The following is a 20228-nucleotide window of genomic DNA, read 5'->3' on the forward strand; positions in this document are numbered from 1 at the left end:
ACGTCCCTGAAAATCTATCAGAGAATGAACTAGGTGCTGGACTTAACAAGTTCTCTGATGTTGTGGACTGGATTTTTACAACTTTTAATATTTCTGACCCTCTTAAAAGCATTTTAATTGCTTTCATGCCAACAGTAAAAACACATTTAAAGCAGTTGACTGCAAATTGGCCCCTTCTCTCAGCGATTGTATTCTTCGATGGCTAAATCATCCATCGAGGTCACGGATCTAATCACTGTTTTACAGTGGAATTGCAGAAGTATCATTTAAAAATAGATTCTTTTAAATTTTTAGTAAATAATCTGAAATGTGACGCATTTGCATTGTGCGAAACTTGGCTAACTTCTGAAATATCCTTAAACTTCCACGATTTTAACATTATTCGCCTGGATCGAGATGATCCCTACGGAGAAGTACTTTTGGGGATCAAAAAGTGCTATTCTTTTTATCGAATTAACCTCCCCTCGATATCAGGTATTGAAACTGTCGCATGTCATGTTACAATCAAAGGCAAAGATCTTTGCATTGCTTCAATCTATATTCCCTCAAGAGCCTCGGTTGGGCATCGGCGGCTCAGTGATATCATTGAGCTCCTTCCCGAACCGACGTTGGTTTCAGGAGACTTTAACTCACACGGTACGGGATGGGGCTGTCTTCACGACGATAACAGATCAGCTATGATCCATGAAATCTGCGACAACTTCAATATGACAATCTTGAATACGGGAGAAATGACACGGATTCCTGCACCACCACCAAGACCAAGTGCGCTGGATTTATCCCTTTGCTCGACATCGCTACGGTTGGATTGCACGTGGGAGGTAATTCCTGATCCCCACGGTAGCGATCATCTACCGATCGTAATATCAATCACCAGCGGTTCAAAACCATCGAAGACAATCAGTGTTTCGTATGACCTCACACGAAATATTGATTGGAATAGCTATGCGACCGCGATATCTGAGAAACTTAAAAGAACTCAACAACTTCCTCCGGAGGAAGAGTGCACGTTTTTGGCTGGCTTGATTCTCGACACCGCGACTCAAGCTCAGACGAAACGTGTACCCGGCGCTAACATCCGTCCTCCCAACCCGTGGTGGGACAAAGAGTGCACAAATTTAAACGCGGAGAGAGCCTCCGCGTATAAAATAGTCAGAAAAAATGGAACACCTGATAATTAGCGAAATTACGCGGCGTTAGACGTTAAAATTAGGAACTTGATTAGAGCTAAGAAACGCGGTTACTGGCGTCGGTTCGTAGACGGCCTAACAAAAGAAACATCTATGAGCACTCTTTGGAACACAGCCCGACGAATGCGCAATCATAACACAGCGAATCAAAGCGAGGAATATTCTAACCGCTGGATATTCGATTTCGCTAAAAAAGTCTGTCCAGACTCTGTTCCGGAACAGAAGATCACCCGCGCCGCGACACCAAATACAAACGAGACACCGTTTTCGATGGTAGAGCTCTCACTTGCGCTCTTGTTATGTAACAATAAAGCCCCGGGATTAGACAGAATAAAATTCAACTTGTTGGAAAATCTGCCTGACCCCGCCAAAAGGAGCTTGCCGAGTTTATTCAATAAGTTCTTTGAGGACAACATTGTTCCACATGACTGGAAACAAGTGAAAGTGATATCCATTCAAAAACCAGGAAAACCAGCCTCTGATCACAATTCGTATCGGCCGATTGCTATGCTTTCCTGTATCCGGCAATTGTTCGAAAAAATGATTCTGTTTCGTCTAGATAATTGGGTCGAGACTAATGGCTTCCTTTCAGATACACAATTTGGTTTCCGCAGGGGCAAAGGAACGAACGATTGTCTTGCGTTGCTCTCAACCGAAATTCAAATGGCATTTGCTCGTGAGGAACAAATGGCGTCAGTTTTCTTAGACATCAAGGGGGCTTTTGACTCAGTTTCTATAAATATCCTATCTAAGAAGTTGCATCAGCATGGTCTTTCACCAATTTTGAATAACTTTTTGTACAATCTATTGTCCGAGAAATACATGTATTTCGCGCATGGTGATTTGTCGACAATACGATTCAGTTACATGGGTCTTCCTCAGGGCTCATGCTTAAGCCCCCTTTTATACAATTTTTACGTAAACGACATCGATAAATGTATCAACACATCTTGCACGCTGAGACAACTTGCCGACGACAGCGTTGTGTCTATTATAGGACCCAAAGCTGGCGATCTGCAAGGGCCGTTACAAGATACTTTGCCAACTTATCCACATGGGCTCTTCAAATGGGTATCGAGTTCTCTACGGAGAAAACTGAGCTGGTTGTATTTTCAAGGAAGCGAGAACCAGCACAACTACAGCTTCAACTAGGGGGTGAAAATATAGCTCAGGTCTTCACATTCAAATATCTCGGGGTCTGGTTCGACTCCAAAGGCACCTGGGGATGTCACATTAGGTATCTGAAACAAAAATGCCAGCAGAGAATCAATTTTCTTCGTACAATAACCGGAACTTGGTGGGGTGCCCAACCAGGAGACCTGATCAGGTTGTACCAAACAACGATATTGTCCGTTATGGAATATGGATGCTTCTGCTTCCGATCCGCCGCAAACACCCATTTCATTAAGCTGGAAAGAATTCAGTATCATTGTTTGCGTATTGCCTTGGGTTGCATGCAATCAACTCATACGATGAGTCTTGAAGTGTTGGCGGGCGTCTTACCGTTGAAAACCGGTTCTGGGATCTCTCATATCGTTTGCTCATTCGATGCGACATTTTGAATCCTCTGGTGATTGAAAACTTCGAAGGTTAGTTGAGCTTAATTCTCAAACCCGTTTTATGTCCTTGTATTTTGATTACATGGCTCAGAATATTAATCCTTCTTCGTTTGCTTCCAACCGTGCTCATTTCTTGGATACTTCTGATTCTACTGTGTTTTTCGACACATCCATGAGAGAAGAGATTCGTGGAATTCCGGAACACGTACGCCCTCGAGTGGCCCCTAATATATTTTATAATAAATTTAGAACAGTCAACTGTGAAAAGGTGTTTTACACTGATGGATCAAACATCGACAGGTCCACAGGCTTCGGCATCTTCAATCAAAACATCACCGCTTCTTACAAACTCAGTGATCCGGCTTCAGTTTACGTCGCAGAATTAGCTGCTATTCAGTACACCCTCGAGATCATTGAAACATTGCCCAAAGACCATTACTTCATTGTCACGGACAGTCTAAGTTCAATAGAAGCTCTCCGGGCAATGAAGCCAGGAAAGTATCCCCCATATTTCCTGGGGAAAATACGGGAACACTTGCGAACTTTATCTGAACGGTCTTATTCAATATCGTTAGTCTGGGTCCCTTCGCATTGTTCCATTCCGGGCAATGAAAAGGCAGACTCATTGGCTAAGGTGGGCGCATTACAAGGTGACATTTATGAAAGACCAATCTGCTTCAATGAATTTTTCAGTATTTCTCGTCAGAAAACTCTCGAAAGTTGGCAAACTTCATGGACGAATGACGAACTGGGACGATGGCTACACTCCATTATCCCTAAGGTATCGACGAAACCTTGGTTCAAGGGGATGAACGTGAGTCGTGATTTCATTCGCGTTATGTCACGACTCATGTCAAATCACTATATATTCAACGCACATCTCCGGCGTATCGGGATCGTGAAGAGCGGGCTCTGCACCTGTGGCGACGGTTATCAGGACATCGAGCATGTCGTGTGGTCGTGCGTAGAGTATCGCGACGCCAGATCGGAGCTATTGGAATCCCTCAGGGCCCGAAGTAGACCGCCTGAGGTTCCGGTTCGGGATGTGTTCGCGAGTCGGGATAGTTCATATATGCTTCTGATATACCAGTTCCTCAAACACATTAATATACAAGTGTAATCTGTTACATCTTGCTTAGAAAGTTCCTCCTATTTATCGACGTTATTTCAACTGTGGCTAAGAATAATTTTCACCTGCAGGTTCGACACTAACTTCCGCCGATTATCCCGATTCCTCATCTGTCCACCATCTTCATCGGAACTAACAAGATCTTTTTGCTGTCACTAAACTTTTCGCTTCCTCCCTCCCCGTCTCTTCTCCTTCTCTATGTCAACTAATTAGATCTCTGTAGTTCTTAGTCATTTCGTTCCCATATCCCCATTTTACTTCGTTTTCCGCAATATTTACTTCTCTATATTTTTTCGTTATATTTACATCACCATCATCGCCCACGGAAGGCCGCTCTAGTCATGCGGGCCACCCGCCGGGTATTCGTAGCCTGGGGGTGTTTCCCGCGGACCCACACGGACCGAGGGATGCGGCCAACGTCATCTGGAAGACTCATGATATATTCCATCCACCGGCCGGTGCCGATCGCCAGCTGAAGGTTGGATCTGCCAAAGTCGACCACTGCGACCCCAATACAACATTATCCAATCATACCATCCTAGTTTTAAGTTAGTCGTTAATAAAATTAGAAAAAGTCCTTGGCATTTTAGAGCTTAAGCAGTGGGCCTTAAAAATAATTATATTACTGAATAAAAAAAAATAGTTTTGTTAGTTTGTGTTTTAGAGGGTTTAATAGGATATTTAATTAGAAATATTTCTTCAAATTTTTTAATAAATCTTTATCATTTTAATAATTTTATATGCTTTTCTGGAAATATATGATTTATACCAATAACTTCTACAGTTGGATTATTGAAAAAAATTGTTAATAGGGTTTAATTCTTTAAATTTTTTTGATCAAGGATGAAGAGAATATTTTGGGGGTTAGATGTTATAAACTCAATTAAAATATTATTCTTTATATTTACAAAAATTTCAAAACAATAGTTTAAAAATTTAATAATAAAGCTATATATTATGAGTTTTTGCATTAATTTTATTAATATTATTAAATTAATTTAAATAGCTTACATTCAGAGTGTGACATTGAAGATGGTAAAGAAATTGAAATAATTTTTGAATAGTTAGAAAAAATAAATATTTATTTTTATATTGAAAATATAATGTGCTAACTTTATTCTTTAATGGTTCAAGTCCAATTATATTTTTATTTTAATTGGAATTTAAAATTCAATCATATCATAAACAGTAATATACACTGAGGTCTTTTTTATGCGGTCTTTTTTATGCGGTTTTTTTACGCGACTTTTTTTATGCGAATTTTCAGAGTTATGCGGTTTTTTTTATGCGAAGTTTCAGAGTTACGCGGTTTTTTTTATGCGAATTTTCAGAGTTATGCGGTTTGCCCTTCTGCGGTCTTTTTTTATGCGAAGTTTCAGAGTTATGCGGTTTTTTTTATGCGAATTTTCAGAGTTATGCGGTTTTTTTTAATCGAATTTTCAGAGTTATGCGGTTTCTTTTATGCGGTACGTAAATTCGCATAAAAAAAGACTTCGATGTACTTCTTTTTGGTTTCAATCAAGAATTATATAAGATAAATTGAATAAAATCAAGATTTTTCAAATGCAAATTAAATGTTATAATTAACTATTATCCTATAAAATATGGATAGATTCGGTCGAAACAAATTGCAATTTATCACTTCATATTCAATTAAGAATAGATTTAATTATTTCAATCTAATATTCCTTGATTTCATTCATGATGTAAACCAATTAATAAAATTATAATAAAAAATTATCTTGTAATAATTCAATTAATTATTTTTTTTTAAACTGTACCAATTATTACTAGAATAATTTTAATAATAAAAATAATTAATCTTATAATCAAAATTAAATAAATTAATCATACCAAATATCAAGCTTATATATATATATATATATATATATATATATATATATATATATATATATATATATATATATATATATATATCTATATATTTATATATATATATATATATATATATATATATATATATATATATATATATATATATATATATATATATATATATATATATATTTTATTATAATTTTATTAATTGGTTTATATCATTAATGAAATCAAGGAATATTAGAATGAAATAATTGAATCTATTCTGAAATGAATATGAAGTGATAAATTGCAATTAGTTTCGACCTAATCTATCCATATTTTATAGGATAATAGTTTTTATTTATTTATTTATTTATTTATTGATTTATTTTGGGGAGCAGGGAAAAGCCCGAGGAAGATGAAATATAGCAATCTCTCTCTCCAGCAGGCATAAAACCTCCTCATCTTTTGTATCAACAGATTACAATGATCCAACAGATACATTTACGTTTAAAACTAACAATTAAAACTAACAGTTAAAGCTAAATCACTAACTCTATAACTAGTTGATGACACAATAATACAGCATTACAGAGCAGCTTCCTTGAAAGGCGGGATAGAAGAGCAAAGAAGATGGAAGAAGAAGGTTAGTTGAGGGAGCAGTGAGTGAGCGTGGACGAACGACGGGGTTAGAACCGGCATGTAGATCTAATGAGTGAACGAAAAGATGGTGGAAGACGGAGAATATTTTTTTTATTATAAAAGGTAATATTTATATTTATAGATATACCTCTATATTCACCCCCTATTAAATAATAAACTAATCGAAATCAATAACAAACAGTTAATCCAGTTGAAAAATAAAAAAAAAATTAAATCAGATGAACTTACAATTTCCAAGATTAAAGCCCTAGAATAAAATCCTGCTAAAAAGGTATTCCACATAAAGCTAAATTTACAATATTAAAACCACTTCTAACTAAAGGTATTGTTAATCTTAAATTTCCTATAAATCGAATATCTTCCATATTTTTTATACAATGAATAATCACCTTAGTACATATAAATAATAATGCTTTAAACAAAGCATGCGTTAATAAATGAAAAAAGCCAGTGTGCCAAATCCTGTAGATAAAATTTCTATTATTAACCCTAATTGTCTTAAAGTTGATAGAGCAATATATTCTTTTAAATCAAATTCAAAATTAGCTCTAAACCTGCTATAAATATTGTTAACCCAGAATCTAATAATAGAATTTGACTTATGTAAGATTTTAAAAACAAAATATTAAATCGAATTAATAAATAAACCCCAGCTGTTACTAATGTAGAAGAATGAACTAATGCTGAAACAGGGGTAGGAGCGGAAATTGCTGCAGGTAACCAAGAAGAGAAAGGAATAGGCGCTCTTTTTGTTATAGCTGCTAATGTAACTAAATAACTAATAATTATTATACAAGTATCATTTTTTATTATTTCCAAATAATAAATATAATTTCATCTTACATAATTCAATATCCATGCAATAGCTAATAATAAAGCTACATCTCCAGTACGATTTGATAAAGCAGTTAATATCCCTGCATTATAAGAATTTACATTTTGAAAATAAATAACAAAAGAATAAGAAATTAATTCTAATCCATCTCATCCTAATAAAATTCTAATAAAATTTTAACTAATAATTAATAATATTATTGATATAACCAATATTAATACCAATAAAATAAACCGATTCATATTTATATCGTCTTCTATATATTCCGTTCTATAAAAAAATACTAAATAAGAAATAAATAATAAAAATGATATGAATATTATACTTATTCAATCAAATAATAAAGTTCTAACAATTGATAAAGAATGTAAAGAAATTACTTCTCATTCAATAAAATAAACTTTACTAATCAATAAAAATTTTAATCTTAATATAAATAAAGAAACCCTAATAATTAATAAAATATAAAAAATAAAAAATAAAGAATTTAAATTTAACATGAACTAGAATGAAATCTCATATCATTGACACCACAAATCAACTATTATATTTATGTTATAATATTAAAAAAATTCTTTTTGTAATTATTAATTTAAAGGTAATCAATGTACTATTAACAACAAATATTCCCGAATTAATCCAGTTGAAATTTTTCATGTTGTCTATAAGCAAATAAATATAAGTTACAATTCGAACAAAAAAATGCAACTGAAGCGCATCGAATGCTCTCAGAAACTTACGGTGATGCAGCTCTGAGCAAAAGAACGTTTAGGGAGTGGTTTTAATGTTTTAAAAATGGTGATTTCGATGTCGAACACAAACATGGTGGTGGGAGAGAAAACACCTTCAAGGATGAACAACTAGAACTGCTTGATGAAGATTCGTGCCAAACTCCAGAAGAGCTTGCCGAATCGTTGGGAGTGTGTCAGCAAGCCATTTCAAAACGTCTCGCTGCAATAAAAGCGGCCACAATATCAAGAGCGACATGACAAAGTCATCCTCCAACACGACAATGCGCGGCCTCACGTCGCATATGTGGTCAAAAAGTACCTGGAAACGATAAAATGGAAAGTCTTGCCGCGACCGCCATATTCCCCAGATGTCGCCCCTTCTGACTTCCAACTGTTCCGTTCGATGGCACACGGCCTGAGATAAATCGGGTGAGGGTAAATCGTGCACCGTCAAGCTTTAAGAATTTTCGATATGTGACAATAACTAAACGGTAGATGGGAGCGACATGAAATTTACGAAACCGAAAAAGCTTTCATCCTCTTAGCTTTTCACTAAGAAAACGACTAAGGTGAATTAAATCAATTTTGGCTCAATTTGTTCGATTATAAGCTAAAAATTGGAAATCAAATGCCGATCAACTACTTAAAAATAATGTTAATGACGCCTTTTATTAAGTTTAAGCTCAATTAAATTGATTAGCAATCTGTCATAACTTACCTTATAACAATTTGGATTCCTGTCGATATCAGATTCAGTGTTTTCACACAAAGATTCGGTTTCGCTCAACCAACCCAAAAACTGTGAATTGATAAGTTTCAAGTAGGTAAAAGCTTGAATTTTGTATTTTTTGTACAATACTTACTTTGTCTAATGTTCTATCAAACGATTGCAATGAGTGAACAGCTGCGTGTAACAATTTCCCTCGAGAGATCACAGCATTATTCAAGTTGTTATACCTACAACATAATGAAAAAAATGTCCTTAATAGGCAAACAAGTATTTTTATATAAAGAAATTTTGAGTCAAATGTATATATATATATATATATATATATATATATATATATATATATATATATATATATATATATATATATATATATATATATATATATATATATATATATATATATATATATATATATATATATATATATATATATATATATATATATATATATATATATATATATATATATATATATATATATATATATATATATATATATATATATATATATATATATATATATATATATATATATATATATATATATATATATATATATATATATATATATATAGGGTCGGCAGTGTAACATTTTTTTAAACATGCAATAAAACACCAACGGTTCATCCGATTTCAAAATTTATTTTTTCATATTATAGTACAATCCCTCGGGTTAATTATGGAATATAATTTCATTCAAATGGCTGCCTCGGCTGGCCTTGCAGTATGCCATACGATCGGTAAAGTTTTATAGTACATTTTCGCAGCTTTATATCAGCTACGGATGCATGATTGTTGTTCTTCAAGGCTTGAATTGTCTCTGGCTTGTCCATATAACACTTATCTTTGACAGCCCTCCAAAGATAACAGTCTAACGGCGTTAAATCACAGCTCCGAGTCGGCCAAACGACATCCGAATTTCGACTGATAATTCGATCTTTGAAGACTGTGCGCAGAAGATCGATATTAGCGTTGGCTGTGTGGCACGGAATGCCGTCTTGTTGGAACCAAATGGTGTCCAAGTCTTCCTCTTCAAATAACGGGAAGAACCAATCGTTAATCATGGCACGGTAGCGCTCGCCATTGACCGTGGCGGCGGCTCCTGCCTCATTTTGGAAGAAAAATGGCCAATGATGTCGCCAGACCAAAATCCACACCAAACCGTAACTCTCTGAGGATGCATCGGCTTCTCTATGATAACGTGCGGGTTTTCCGTCCCCCAGATGCGATAATTTTGCTTATTAACATACCCGCCGAGATGAAAATGTGCCTCATCCAAGAAGATGATTTTTTCATGCATAATTTTTGCACACATTCCGCAACATTACCATGATTTTCAAAGTAAAACTGCATTATTTTCACGCGTTCCTCAAGCGTATACACAACTTTTTTCGTTCAGCGGAAGAATAAAGCTAAGTTTCGAAACTGATCGAGCGCTTGGAGTGGCACCGTGTATCGGTGCTGTGTACTTTTATCTTCTTAGAGGTTTTTTGTCGTGAATACGACTTACTTTACTATGGGGCGCCATTTCAAAATTAGCCATATGGAAGAATGGGCAGAACTTAATCGTGAATATCTCGACTTGTATTAATGGCAGCAAAATAATTCTTTCACTATTTGATCAAAAATATGATCAGGAATTTAGGATAATATTTTGAACAGTGTGAGATAACTACAAACAACTCAAATATTAAGTTTTCTCAAAATTTGAAAACGACGCGGAAAATTCTTTTCTTTTGCTTGGGTTTTTCGCGCAAGGACGACGATTTTGAGGTAGTCAGGCACATATCTTCAACTGAACGTTATAAAAGGGAAACTGTGGTCGAAAATCGATCAATCGTCATCTAACACTCAATGTGGATAGACGAATCATTTCTTCTTGTACGTTGGACGGAAGCAGACGTCGGGGCGAGATGACGTATTCAAACAGCGGCATCGGAGAGTGAACCTTCTGCGTGGTGTAAAACCTCAAACGCTCAGGTCGTAGTTCTCATTTGCCTTCCGGTCGTCAAGGTGAGAAGACACATCAAACCAGTTTCGCATCATTTGGCACTGCGAGCGGATGTGTCGGTTTGTTCGCAAGCTAGTTTCAATTCAAGCAAGAACGATTGCATCAGACAACAGAGCTGCTGGTCATTGCATTGGAGAGAAAGGAAACGATAAACGAAAAGTGGACATTATATAAAATCAGCCGTTCTAAAGGCCCTAAATGTTATCTAAAGAACTATTAAGATTACTTCTTTGCAAATCGAAGGTAAAAATCATCAGTTTGTTGAAAATCCAAAATAATTTGATTTGTTTCGAGCACTTTTCGCTGTGCGAAAATCGTTCGAGAAAAAATGATTCGAACTGTGCTAAATATCGTAGAGAATTCCACAATTTGGTCCTTCTAAAAGATAGAAATGAATCCTGTACAGCATCTTGATAAATTCTTACAAATGAAATATGCAAATCCGAAATGAGATAATCGACGTCTAAAGTTTCACAATTCACACAATCTATCAGCTATCAACTCGAACTCGAAAGTTTAAAAAATTGTGTCAGTTTTACCCGTACTGTTTTACGCAGAGACTCAACTATAACTGACAGTGCAGCAAGAGACTAGAAGACAACAATTGGCCAGGACCGGGCCTAGGCCAATAATCACTCGAGATCTTAAAGCTAGGTACCGTTTTATTTTGTCGTGAATACGACTTACTTTACTATGGGGCGCCTTTTCAAAATTAGCCATATGGAAGAATGGGCAGAACCTAATCGCGAATATCTCGACTTGTATTGATGGTAGCAACATAATTCTTTCACCATTTCATCAAAAATATGATCAGGAATTCAGGATAATATTTTGAACAGTGTGCGATAACCACAAACAAGTCAAAAACAAAGTTTTCTTAAAATTTGAAAACAACGCGGAAAACTCTTTACTTTCGCTTGGGTTTTTCGCGCAAGGACGACGATTTTGAGGTAGTCAGGCACATATCTTCAACTGAATGCGTATAAAAGGGGAACCGTGGTCGAAAATCGATCATTTCTTTTCGTGCGTTCGATGGAAGCAGACGTCGTAGGAGTGGAATCATCAACCAGCAGCAGCAGCGGGAGTTAAACTTTCAACCAGCAGCGAGAGATAATGCACCTTCTGCGTGGTTAAAAGCCTCAAACGCTCAGGTCGCATCTCTCATTCGCTTGCTGGCCATCGAGGCGAGAGGACCTTAACCAGCAGCAGCAGCGAGAGTTAACCAGCAGCGACGGAGAATGCACCTTCTGCGTGGTTAAAAGCCTCAAACGCTCAGGTCGCATCTCTCATTCGCTTGCTGGCCATCGAGGCGAGAGGACCTTAACCAGCAGCAGCAGCGAGAGTTAACCAGCAGCGACGGAGAATGCACCTTCTGCGTGGTTAAAAGCCTCAAACGCTCAGGTCGCATCTCTCATTCGCTTGCTGGCCATCGAGGCGAGAGAACCTTAACCAGCAGCAGCAGCGGGAGTTTAAACTTTCAACCAGCAGCGAGAGATAATGCACCTTCTGCGTTGTTAAAAGCCTCAAACGCTCAGGTCGCATCTCTCATTCGCTTGCTGGCCATCGAGGCGAGAACCAGCAGCGACTGAAACTGGATTCTGAGTCTGTTATTGGATCTAAATTTAGGTCTTGAACTCAGGGTCCAGTTCTCTATTCCAGACTTCTATTCGGTTCTTCTTAAAACCATAATAATACTCCTAAAGAATTATGCGGAATTTACTTTACTGTACCTCTATCCAACCCATTTTTGTCGTGAATACGGCTTACTTTACTAAGGGGTGCCTTTTCAAAATTTACCCTCTGAGAGAGTGATAAGTTTTTGATCGTGAATATCTATTGTTGTATCTAATGAATCAACATAATTCTTGCGACATGCCGACATGGAAATATGATCACAATTTTATAAAATTTTCAGTTTTGTGACATAGTCTCAAATAATTCAAAATTAAACTTTTCTGAAATGTTTGGTATAAACGAGTATCAAAAAGGATAATTCATAAGGCGCGTTTGCCTTTCTCGTATTTTTAAAGCTCATAGCTCAGTGATCTGTGAAAGTATTTATATAATCTAACTACCAATAGAATCGAAATTTTTCAATTGAAACGTGTATAGCAAAAGCATTGAAGTATTTCAATAGTACACTATTGAAAAACCTGTCTCATTTGCTCCATGTCAACACCATGTCAGAACGCGTTCTAAGGAAGAGAACAAAATAGCTGCTGCTGTACAACAAATCGTCCGGGAAAAATGTTCCGAAAAGTGGTGAATATCGCAGTGAGTTCCTCAATTTGGTGCTTGTGAATGCTAGAAACGAATCCCTACAGCATATTGATAGTTTCTTTCAATAAATTATGCAAATCCGAAATGAAATAATCGACAATAAAATTCTGTATGCTGCTATTTTTATAGCCGTTAGGACCGCCCATTAGTGATAAAGCTACAAACGAAATCACATAAAAGGAAATCTCTTAACAAAAATTCAATCAGTTTGGATTCAATCGCCACTGCGAGCAGATGTGTTTTGTGTCGTCTGCACGCTTTCGACAAGAGCGATTACGTCACAGCTGCCAGTCATTAGCATTGGGAAAAAAACAACGGTGGAGAGCATTGCACAATATCAGCCGTTCTAATGGCTCTAAAATTTTTCTAAAGAACTATTAGGATTTGTTGTTCGCAAATCGTAGGGAAATATCCTCAGTTTACGGCAAATCAAGAACAGTTTACATAGATTTGTGCACTTTTCGCTGTGTGAAATTCACAGTAATCGAGATCAAGTGAAGCCTTTTTTTTGCAAAAAATGTTTTAGAGTTTATTGTCGTAGAGAATTACGCAATTTGACCTTTCTGAATGCTAGAAACGAGTCCCTTCAGCATATTGATAGTTTCTTTCAATAAATTATGCAAATCCGAAATGAAATAATCGACATTAAAATTCTGAATGCGGCTATTTTTATAGCCGTTAGGACCGCCCATTAGTGAGAAAGCTACAAACGAAATCACATAAAAGGAAATCTCTTAACAAAAATTCAATCAGTTTGGATTCAATCGCCACTGCGAGCAGATGTGTTTTGTGTCGTCTGCACGCTTTCGACAAGAGCGATTACGTCACAGCTGCCAGTCATTTGCATTGGAAAAAAAACAACGGTGGAGAGCATTGCACAATATCAGCCGTTCTAATGGCTCTAAAATTTTTCTAAAGAACTATTAGGATTTGTTGTTCGCAAATCGTAGGGAAATATCCTGTTTACTGCAAATCAAGAACAGTTTGCTTAGATTTGTGCACTTTTCGCTGTGTGAAATTCACAGTAATCGAGATCTAGTGAAGCTTTCTTTGTTTTTGCGAAAAATGTGAAAAAGGGGAATGCGTGCATAATTCATACAATTGATATTCGGAAGTGTTAAGGAACATGTCAGTTGTTTTCGTATTCACGACATCCAGTTATATATACAATATTGTACAAAAAATTGAAAAAGTACGCCCGGAAAAACTTCGGGTCTTGTTAGCAAGTGGAAAAAACAAACTAACGAGATCGTTCAATGTGAGCTCATCACGCGGGAATATTCCGTATATGTACCAGCTTTCAAAGTCGAGATAGACGGCATGATCACCGATCCGAGTCTGACTTGCGTGGATGTTCTTGAGCATGGGGTAGGGGTTTTCAAAAACCCCCTACTCAAGAGTACTAAAATACTGGATTACAAGCAATTGCGTTTAGTAGCGATTGCTGGGAATGGCACTAAGTCATATAACCCATCAGACTCGTATCGGGATACTTTCGCTGACTCGGCGTTGCCTAACTACGTCCTCCTGGACCGAGTCGTTTACAGTTCGCCTTTTTGTGCCGCGGGTCATCAACTGCACCAATTGCAATAATTGCATCCTATTGTTGCAATATATCTCGTTGTATCAAGTGTGGAAGAAGTCATGACAATAACTCCTGCGGTGGAGACATTGATCAACCACTCGGCATGCCCCGCGTATAAACTGCGTAAAGACAAGATGAGGCGTTCACTTCAGCAACATTCCAAGCGTTCTTTTGCTGAAATGTTGAAGTGTGCTACGCCTCCAGTAAATTTTTTCGCTTGTTTGTCAAGTGACGAGAGCAATACCGATGATCCTCTTGAAGGTACATCTTCGGTGGTTCCTCATAGCTAGATGACAAAAAAACGGAGAAAAAAGCTCCAGGCCTTGGAAAATTGAATTTCCAATACGAATTACCACCAATCGCTAAATATCAATAAGAAAATTTATCAGATGCTGGGATTGTTAAAAAAAATGCTATTGTTTATATCGAATGAACCTCCCTCGAGACCGAGTATTGTAGCTATCGCATGTCATGTTACAATCAAAGGCAAGGACCTTTGCATTGCTTCCATTTATATTCCCCCAAGAGTCCCAGTTGGGCATCGGTGGCTCAGTGATATCATAGAGCCCATTTCCGCACCGACGTTGGTTTTAGGAGAGTTTAACTCTCACGGTACGGGATGGAGTTGTCTTAACGACGATAACAGATCAGCTATGGTATATGATACTTGCGACAACTTCAATATGACAATCTTGAATACGGGAGAAATGATAACAGAGAGTGTTCGGTTACCGGCACCCTTTTCTTTTAAGTTTATAACCTCTGACTTAGTGCACATTATGCAGACATCTATACATCAATGGAAAGCTAAAGTCCCTAGAAAACAAATGAACAATAAACTAAGTTTATGCAATCGATTGAAAAAACTTTATTATAAATTTAGTAAAGTGATAAATTTTGGCCATTTCGTAAAAGGTGTTCGGTTACCGGCACCCCAAGAAATTATACTAAAAATGGAAAAATGTAAGTTAAAACTGCAATTATTCAAACAAAAAACGAAATTTATTCTTTTCGGAGGCGTTTTGGACAAAAGTCTTCATTGTCTGATGGTGACTTCGCCTAGGCTCTCTTGGCCAATGATTTGGATGGTGGCGCCTTTAGTGTTGATTAGACCGGTATTCCACCGGCTTCGCGGGATAGAATACGTTGCTTCAGTCGAATTTATTAGCTTCTTATCCACTAAGCAACGTTTAATGGCATTAGTCCGTGCATTGAAGTTCATGGCAAACAGAACCAGAGAACCAAAGTTTTTATTTATATGACGGATGTATTGAAGCCGTCAAGTTGTCCACGTGTTGCATATCACCCGAGATGTTTAGCTAGCAAAAAGGAAAAGATCGCTCAAATTTTCCAAAGTGTGTAACTTCTGACGAATTTCTGCAAACATTCGAAGTTTCAAATGTCTTTAAAAAGTGGTTTACATGATAACTAAGAAATTTGATAATTTACAGTCAAAGTTGCAGACTTCTGAATAGCCTGTATTTTGCCGAGCAGTCCGAGCGGCGTGTGTCGAGGATTGAGGTGTTTTTTCACAATAATAGATTTTTTCCTTCTGTTCTTCTTTAAACTTTTATTTACTTTTCTTAATTCACAATCAAGGTTTTCACACACCGGTAGCAGACTACACAAAGGCAGGATAAATCTTCGCAGAAACCTGTTATTTCTTGTTATCTTTTCTCGGTCACACTAAAGTGGATCTATTCATCTTGTGCTGTATGTTTTGTTCACGAAAAATAGCTATTATCCCTCAGTGAATGCTTCTTCTTCCACTTGCTACCATCTCTATGTGCTGACACGATATTTACTTTTATTTATCACTATTCAAAACTGTTTTTGTGCTTTTCTGTCAGCCACATTTAGCGGATTCATTTCTTACAACGATATTGTACACGGATTGGTATTACCTGAAAACGATTACTAACACGAGAACTACACGGAACGAACGAAATTAGCTCTGCGCCTAATTCGTATTACTGTTTTTGAATTAGTTGATTTTAACAACAAAATTTCCAAAATAACTATAAAATTAGGTAAAACTGAGAATTTACTTTGCTGAAAAAAACTTTTATTTTTAGTGAATGGTTTAATTGGCGAATATTCTGGACACAAACCAGAAATATTTCAATCCAACACGAAATTCTCGTTGACAACTAATTTCGTTATTAAAATCAAAAACTTGTTTCTATTTATCTATCACCGTCATTACTGAAGGACGGCACAAAGAAAACAAAAATGAAATTGGTTTTATAAACAAGTTTATTAGCCAAAAACTCATGAGAAGTGTCAAAGCAAAACAATCCATTAAAAAGCTAAAAGGGACAGTCATGTTGAAACTGTTTGCAAGTTGTTTAGTTGTTTTTCGCATGTGTTACGATATATCCATATATAAATATCTAAACCGATATGTAAAAATGGCGTAAACTGTTAGTAAAAAGTGTATTTATTCAGAATTTGTGCTCGTTTGAAGCAATTGTGGGTAGTAATGTTTTTACGCGGAGCAGTGAAGTGAGTTTCGAATATTGCACTCTAACTGTACACGTCAAATGATGTTTTTTGTATCTTCTAACATTCCGGGCTACGCCGTCCGGTGTGCTACTTGTATTCGGTTTTTGTTTTCCAAGTCCTCTAAGTTTTCAGTGAGAGAGTCTATTTCGCGATGTCGAATAAACAAAATAGCGATTTAGAAGAAAAATTTTCAAAAAGAAGTTTATGTTTCGTTTATGTCTTTTTCTCCAATACAACATCGTATTCATACCTGCCCATATAGAAAAGACAACCGCGACTGAAATTGTTTTCGGTAGTAGTGTGCCATCTAGTGGCTAGTAGTCATTACGGTGTTAACATTTTTTTCGGTGAGAGCGCCATATAGCCGCAAATTGCAGAAGCCAATTCAACAATTCATGTTGGTTGAAAACAACGTTTTATTTCCCTAATTCAACTAAAAAACTAGTTGAATGGAAATGAAGTGTGCCTTAGCTAAGAAATGACAGCACGTTTACTAACGATAGCTGTGGTTCGGACGAGCATAACGATGAAGCGCCACTTATGTGTGCTGCTGCTGAGGTAACGGGAGTTGAAGTAAAAAGACAAGCAGATTAGTTCCCTCACTAACTGTGTTTTGCTCTTCTACCCAGCTACTTATATCGAAGCAGCAGACACTGTCACAGTTCTCTACACTATCTTCGTCACTTTCTGCGTCTTCTTCCAGCTGATGTTTTTGTGCCCTTTCCTTCTGGACCCGCAGATCCAGAATTTTATCTTAAAAAGCCTTTTTTTCTTTCAAGTGTTTCAGGCGAAGTCGAGTGGTATCGAGTGTATCGAGCTATTGTTCAGGTCACCTGTATAAGTTAAGTTTATTGCTAATGACAATTCTCTTCATACCTGGTAAAGTTACTTCACTTAGCTCAGGCCTACTTTTACGGCAAACGTGGCGATAATTTATAAATAGAAAAATGAATTGTGTACGATGATAACGGTAATAAATCTCAACGGTGATAAATCGAGTTAACTTATCCAATAAGGTTAACTTCTCCGAAATTCGCACGTGAATATATCTCCGGTTATGACGTTGGACGTCCTGCTGTCAGTCCACTAGTGACACGATTTCTCCGACACGATTACTCCGACATCACTGCGTACGGCGATCGAGGGGCTTACTTGGCGGGTGGCCCGCATGCTGGTCATCGACTGGAGCGTAGAACCGTAGGCGGTGATGGTGATGTTACGAAAGAGAATGAAAAAAACAGTAAATATTGTGGAAACCGAGGTAAATAGGGGGTATGGAAACAAAATGTCTGAAAACTACAAAGATCTAATTAGTTGCCATCGAGATGGTGAAGAGACGGAGAAAGGGGGAACGAATAGTTAGTGACAAAAAAAAAAGATCTTGTTAGTTCCAATGAAGATGGTGGACAGGGACGGGGATCGAGAGAATCGGGCGGATGTTAGTGTCGAACCTGTAGGTGGAGATTATACTTTCTGAGCGAGGTATATCAGATTACACTTGGATATTAATGTGTTTAAGGTACTGATATATGAGAAACATATATGAACTATCCCGACTCGCCATCACATCTCGGACCGGAACCTCAGGTGGTCTACCTCGGGCCCTAAGGGATTCCAGTAGCTTCGACCTGGCGTCGCGATACTCTACGCACGACCACACGACATGCTCGATGTCTTGATAACCCTCGCCACAGGTGCAGAGACCGCTCTTCGTGAGCCCAATATGCCGGAGATGTGCGTTGAATGTGTAGTGGTTTGACATGAGTAGAGACATCACACGAATGAAATCGCGACTCACGTTCATCCCCCTGAACCAAGGTTTCGTCGATGTTTTGGGAACAATGGAGTATAGCCATCGTCCCAGTTCGTCATTGCTCCATGAAGTTTGCCAACTTTCGAGTGTCCTCTGACGAGAAATGCTAAAAAATTCATTGAAGCAGATTGGTCTTTCATAAATTTCACCTTCTAATGCACCCACCTTAGCCAATGAGTCTGCCTTTTCATTTCCCGGAATGGAACAATGCGAAGGGACCCAGACTAAGGATATTAAATAAGACCGACCAGATAAAGTTCTCAAGTGTTCCCGTATTTTCCCCAGAAAATATGGGGGATCCTTTCCTGGCTTCATTGAACGGAGAGCTTCTATTGAACTTAAACTATCCGTGACAATGAAGTAATGGTCTTTGGGTAAATTTTCAATGATCTCAAGAGTATACTGAATAGCAGCTAATTCTGCGACGTAGACTTAAGCCGGATCACTGAGTTTGTACGAAGCGGTGATGTTTTTATTGAAGATACCAAAGCCTGTGGATCCGTTGAGATTTGACCCATCAGAGTAAAACATCCTTTCACAGTCAACTGCTCTGAATTTATAATAAAAAATATTAGGCATCACTTGAGGGCGTACGTGATCCGGAATGCCACGAATCTCTTCTCTCATGGATGTGTCGAAAAACACAGTAGAATCAGACGTATCCAAGAAATGAGCACGGTTGGAAACAAACGAAGAAGGATTAATATTCTGAGCCATGTAATCAAAATACAAGGACATAAAACGGGTCTGAGAATTGAGCTCGACAAGCCTTTCGAAGTTTTCAATCACCGTCGGATTCAAGACATTGCATCGAATCAGAAATCGATATGAGAGATCCCAGAATCGGTTTTTAAGTGGTATAACGCCCGCCAGCACTTCGAGACTCATCGTATGAGTCGACTGCATGCGACCCAAGGCTATACGCAAGCAACGATACTGAATTCTTTCCAGCTTGATGAAATGGGTGTTCGCCGCGGATCGGAAGCAAAAGCATCCGTATTCCATCACGGACAATATCGTTGTTTGGTACAGCCTGATCAAGTCTCCTGGGTGAGCACCCCACCAAGTTCCGGTTATTGTGCGAAGAAAATTAATTCTCTGCTGGCATTTTTGTTTCAGATACCTAATTTGACATCCCCACGTGCCTTTGGAGTCGAACCAGACCCCGAGATATTTAAATGTGAAGGCCTGAGCTACGATTTCACCCCTTAATTGAAGCTGTAATTGTGCTGGTTCTCGCTTCCTTGAAAATACAACCAGCTCAGTTTTCTCCGTAGAGAACTCGATACCCATTTGAAGAGCCCATGTCGACAAGTTGTCGAGGGTATCTTGTAATGGTCCTTGGAGATCGGCAGCTTTGGGTCCTATAATGGACA

At 37.5% G+C, this 20228-nt stretch overlaps 1 protein-coding gene across 13 annotated transcripts in view; it reads right to left on the reverse strand.

Annotated features, from left to right (window-relative positions):
* LOC131438020 (dystrophin, isoforms A/C/F/G/H) overlaps positions 1-20228 on the reverse strand; it is a 1278256-nt gene that overhangs the window by 527753 nt on the left and 730275 nt on the right. For all 13 annotated transcript variants that reach the window (XR_009230868.1, XR_009230869.1, XM_058607784.1 and 10 more), the window contains 2 exons: positions 8792-8885; positions 8647-8727 (listed from right to left, as the gene is read on the reverse strand). Coding sequence is in view for 11 of the 13 variants with exons in the window: in XM_058607784.1 (XP_058463767.1) it covers positions 8647-8727; positions 8792-8885 (175 nt within the window). In the remaining 2 variants the exon portion in view is untranslated. The remainder of the gene's footprint in view (positions 1-8646; positions 8728-8791; positions 8886-20228) is intronic.

Source organism: Malaya genurostris, chromosome 3 (assembly GCF_030247185.1).
Source record: "Malaya genurostris strain Urasoe2022 chromosome 3, Malgen_1.1, whole genome shotgun sequence".
Taxonomy (NCBI): domain Eukaryota; kingdom Metazoa; phylum Arthropoda; class Insecta; order Diptera; family Culicidae; genus Malaya; species Malaya genurostris.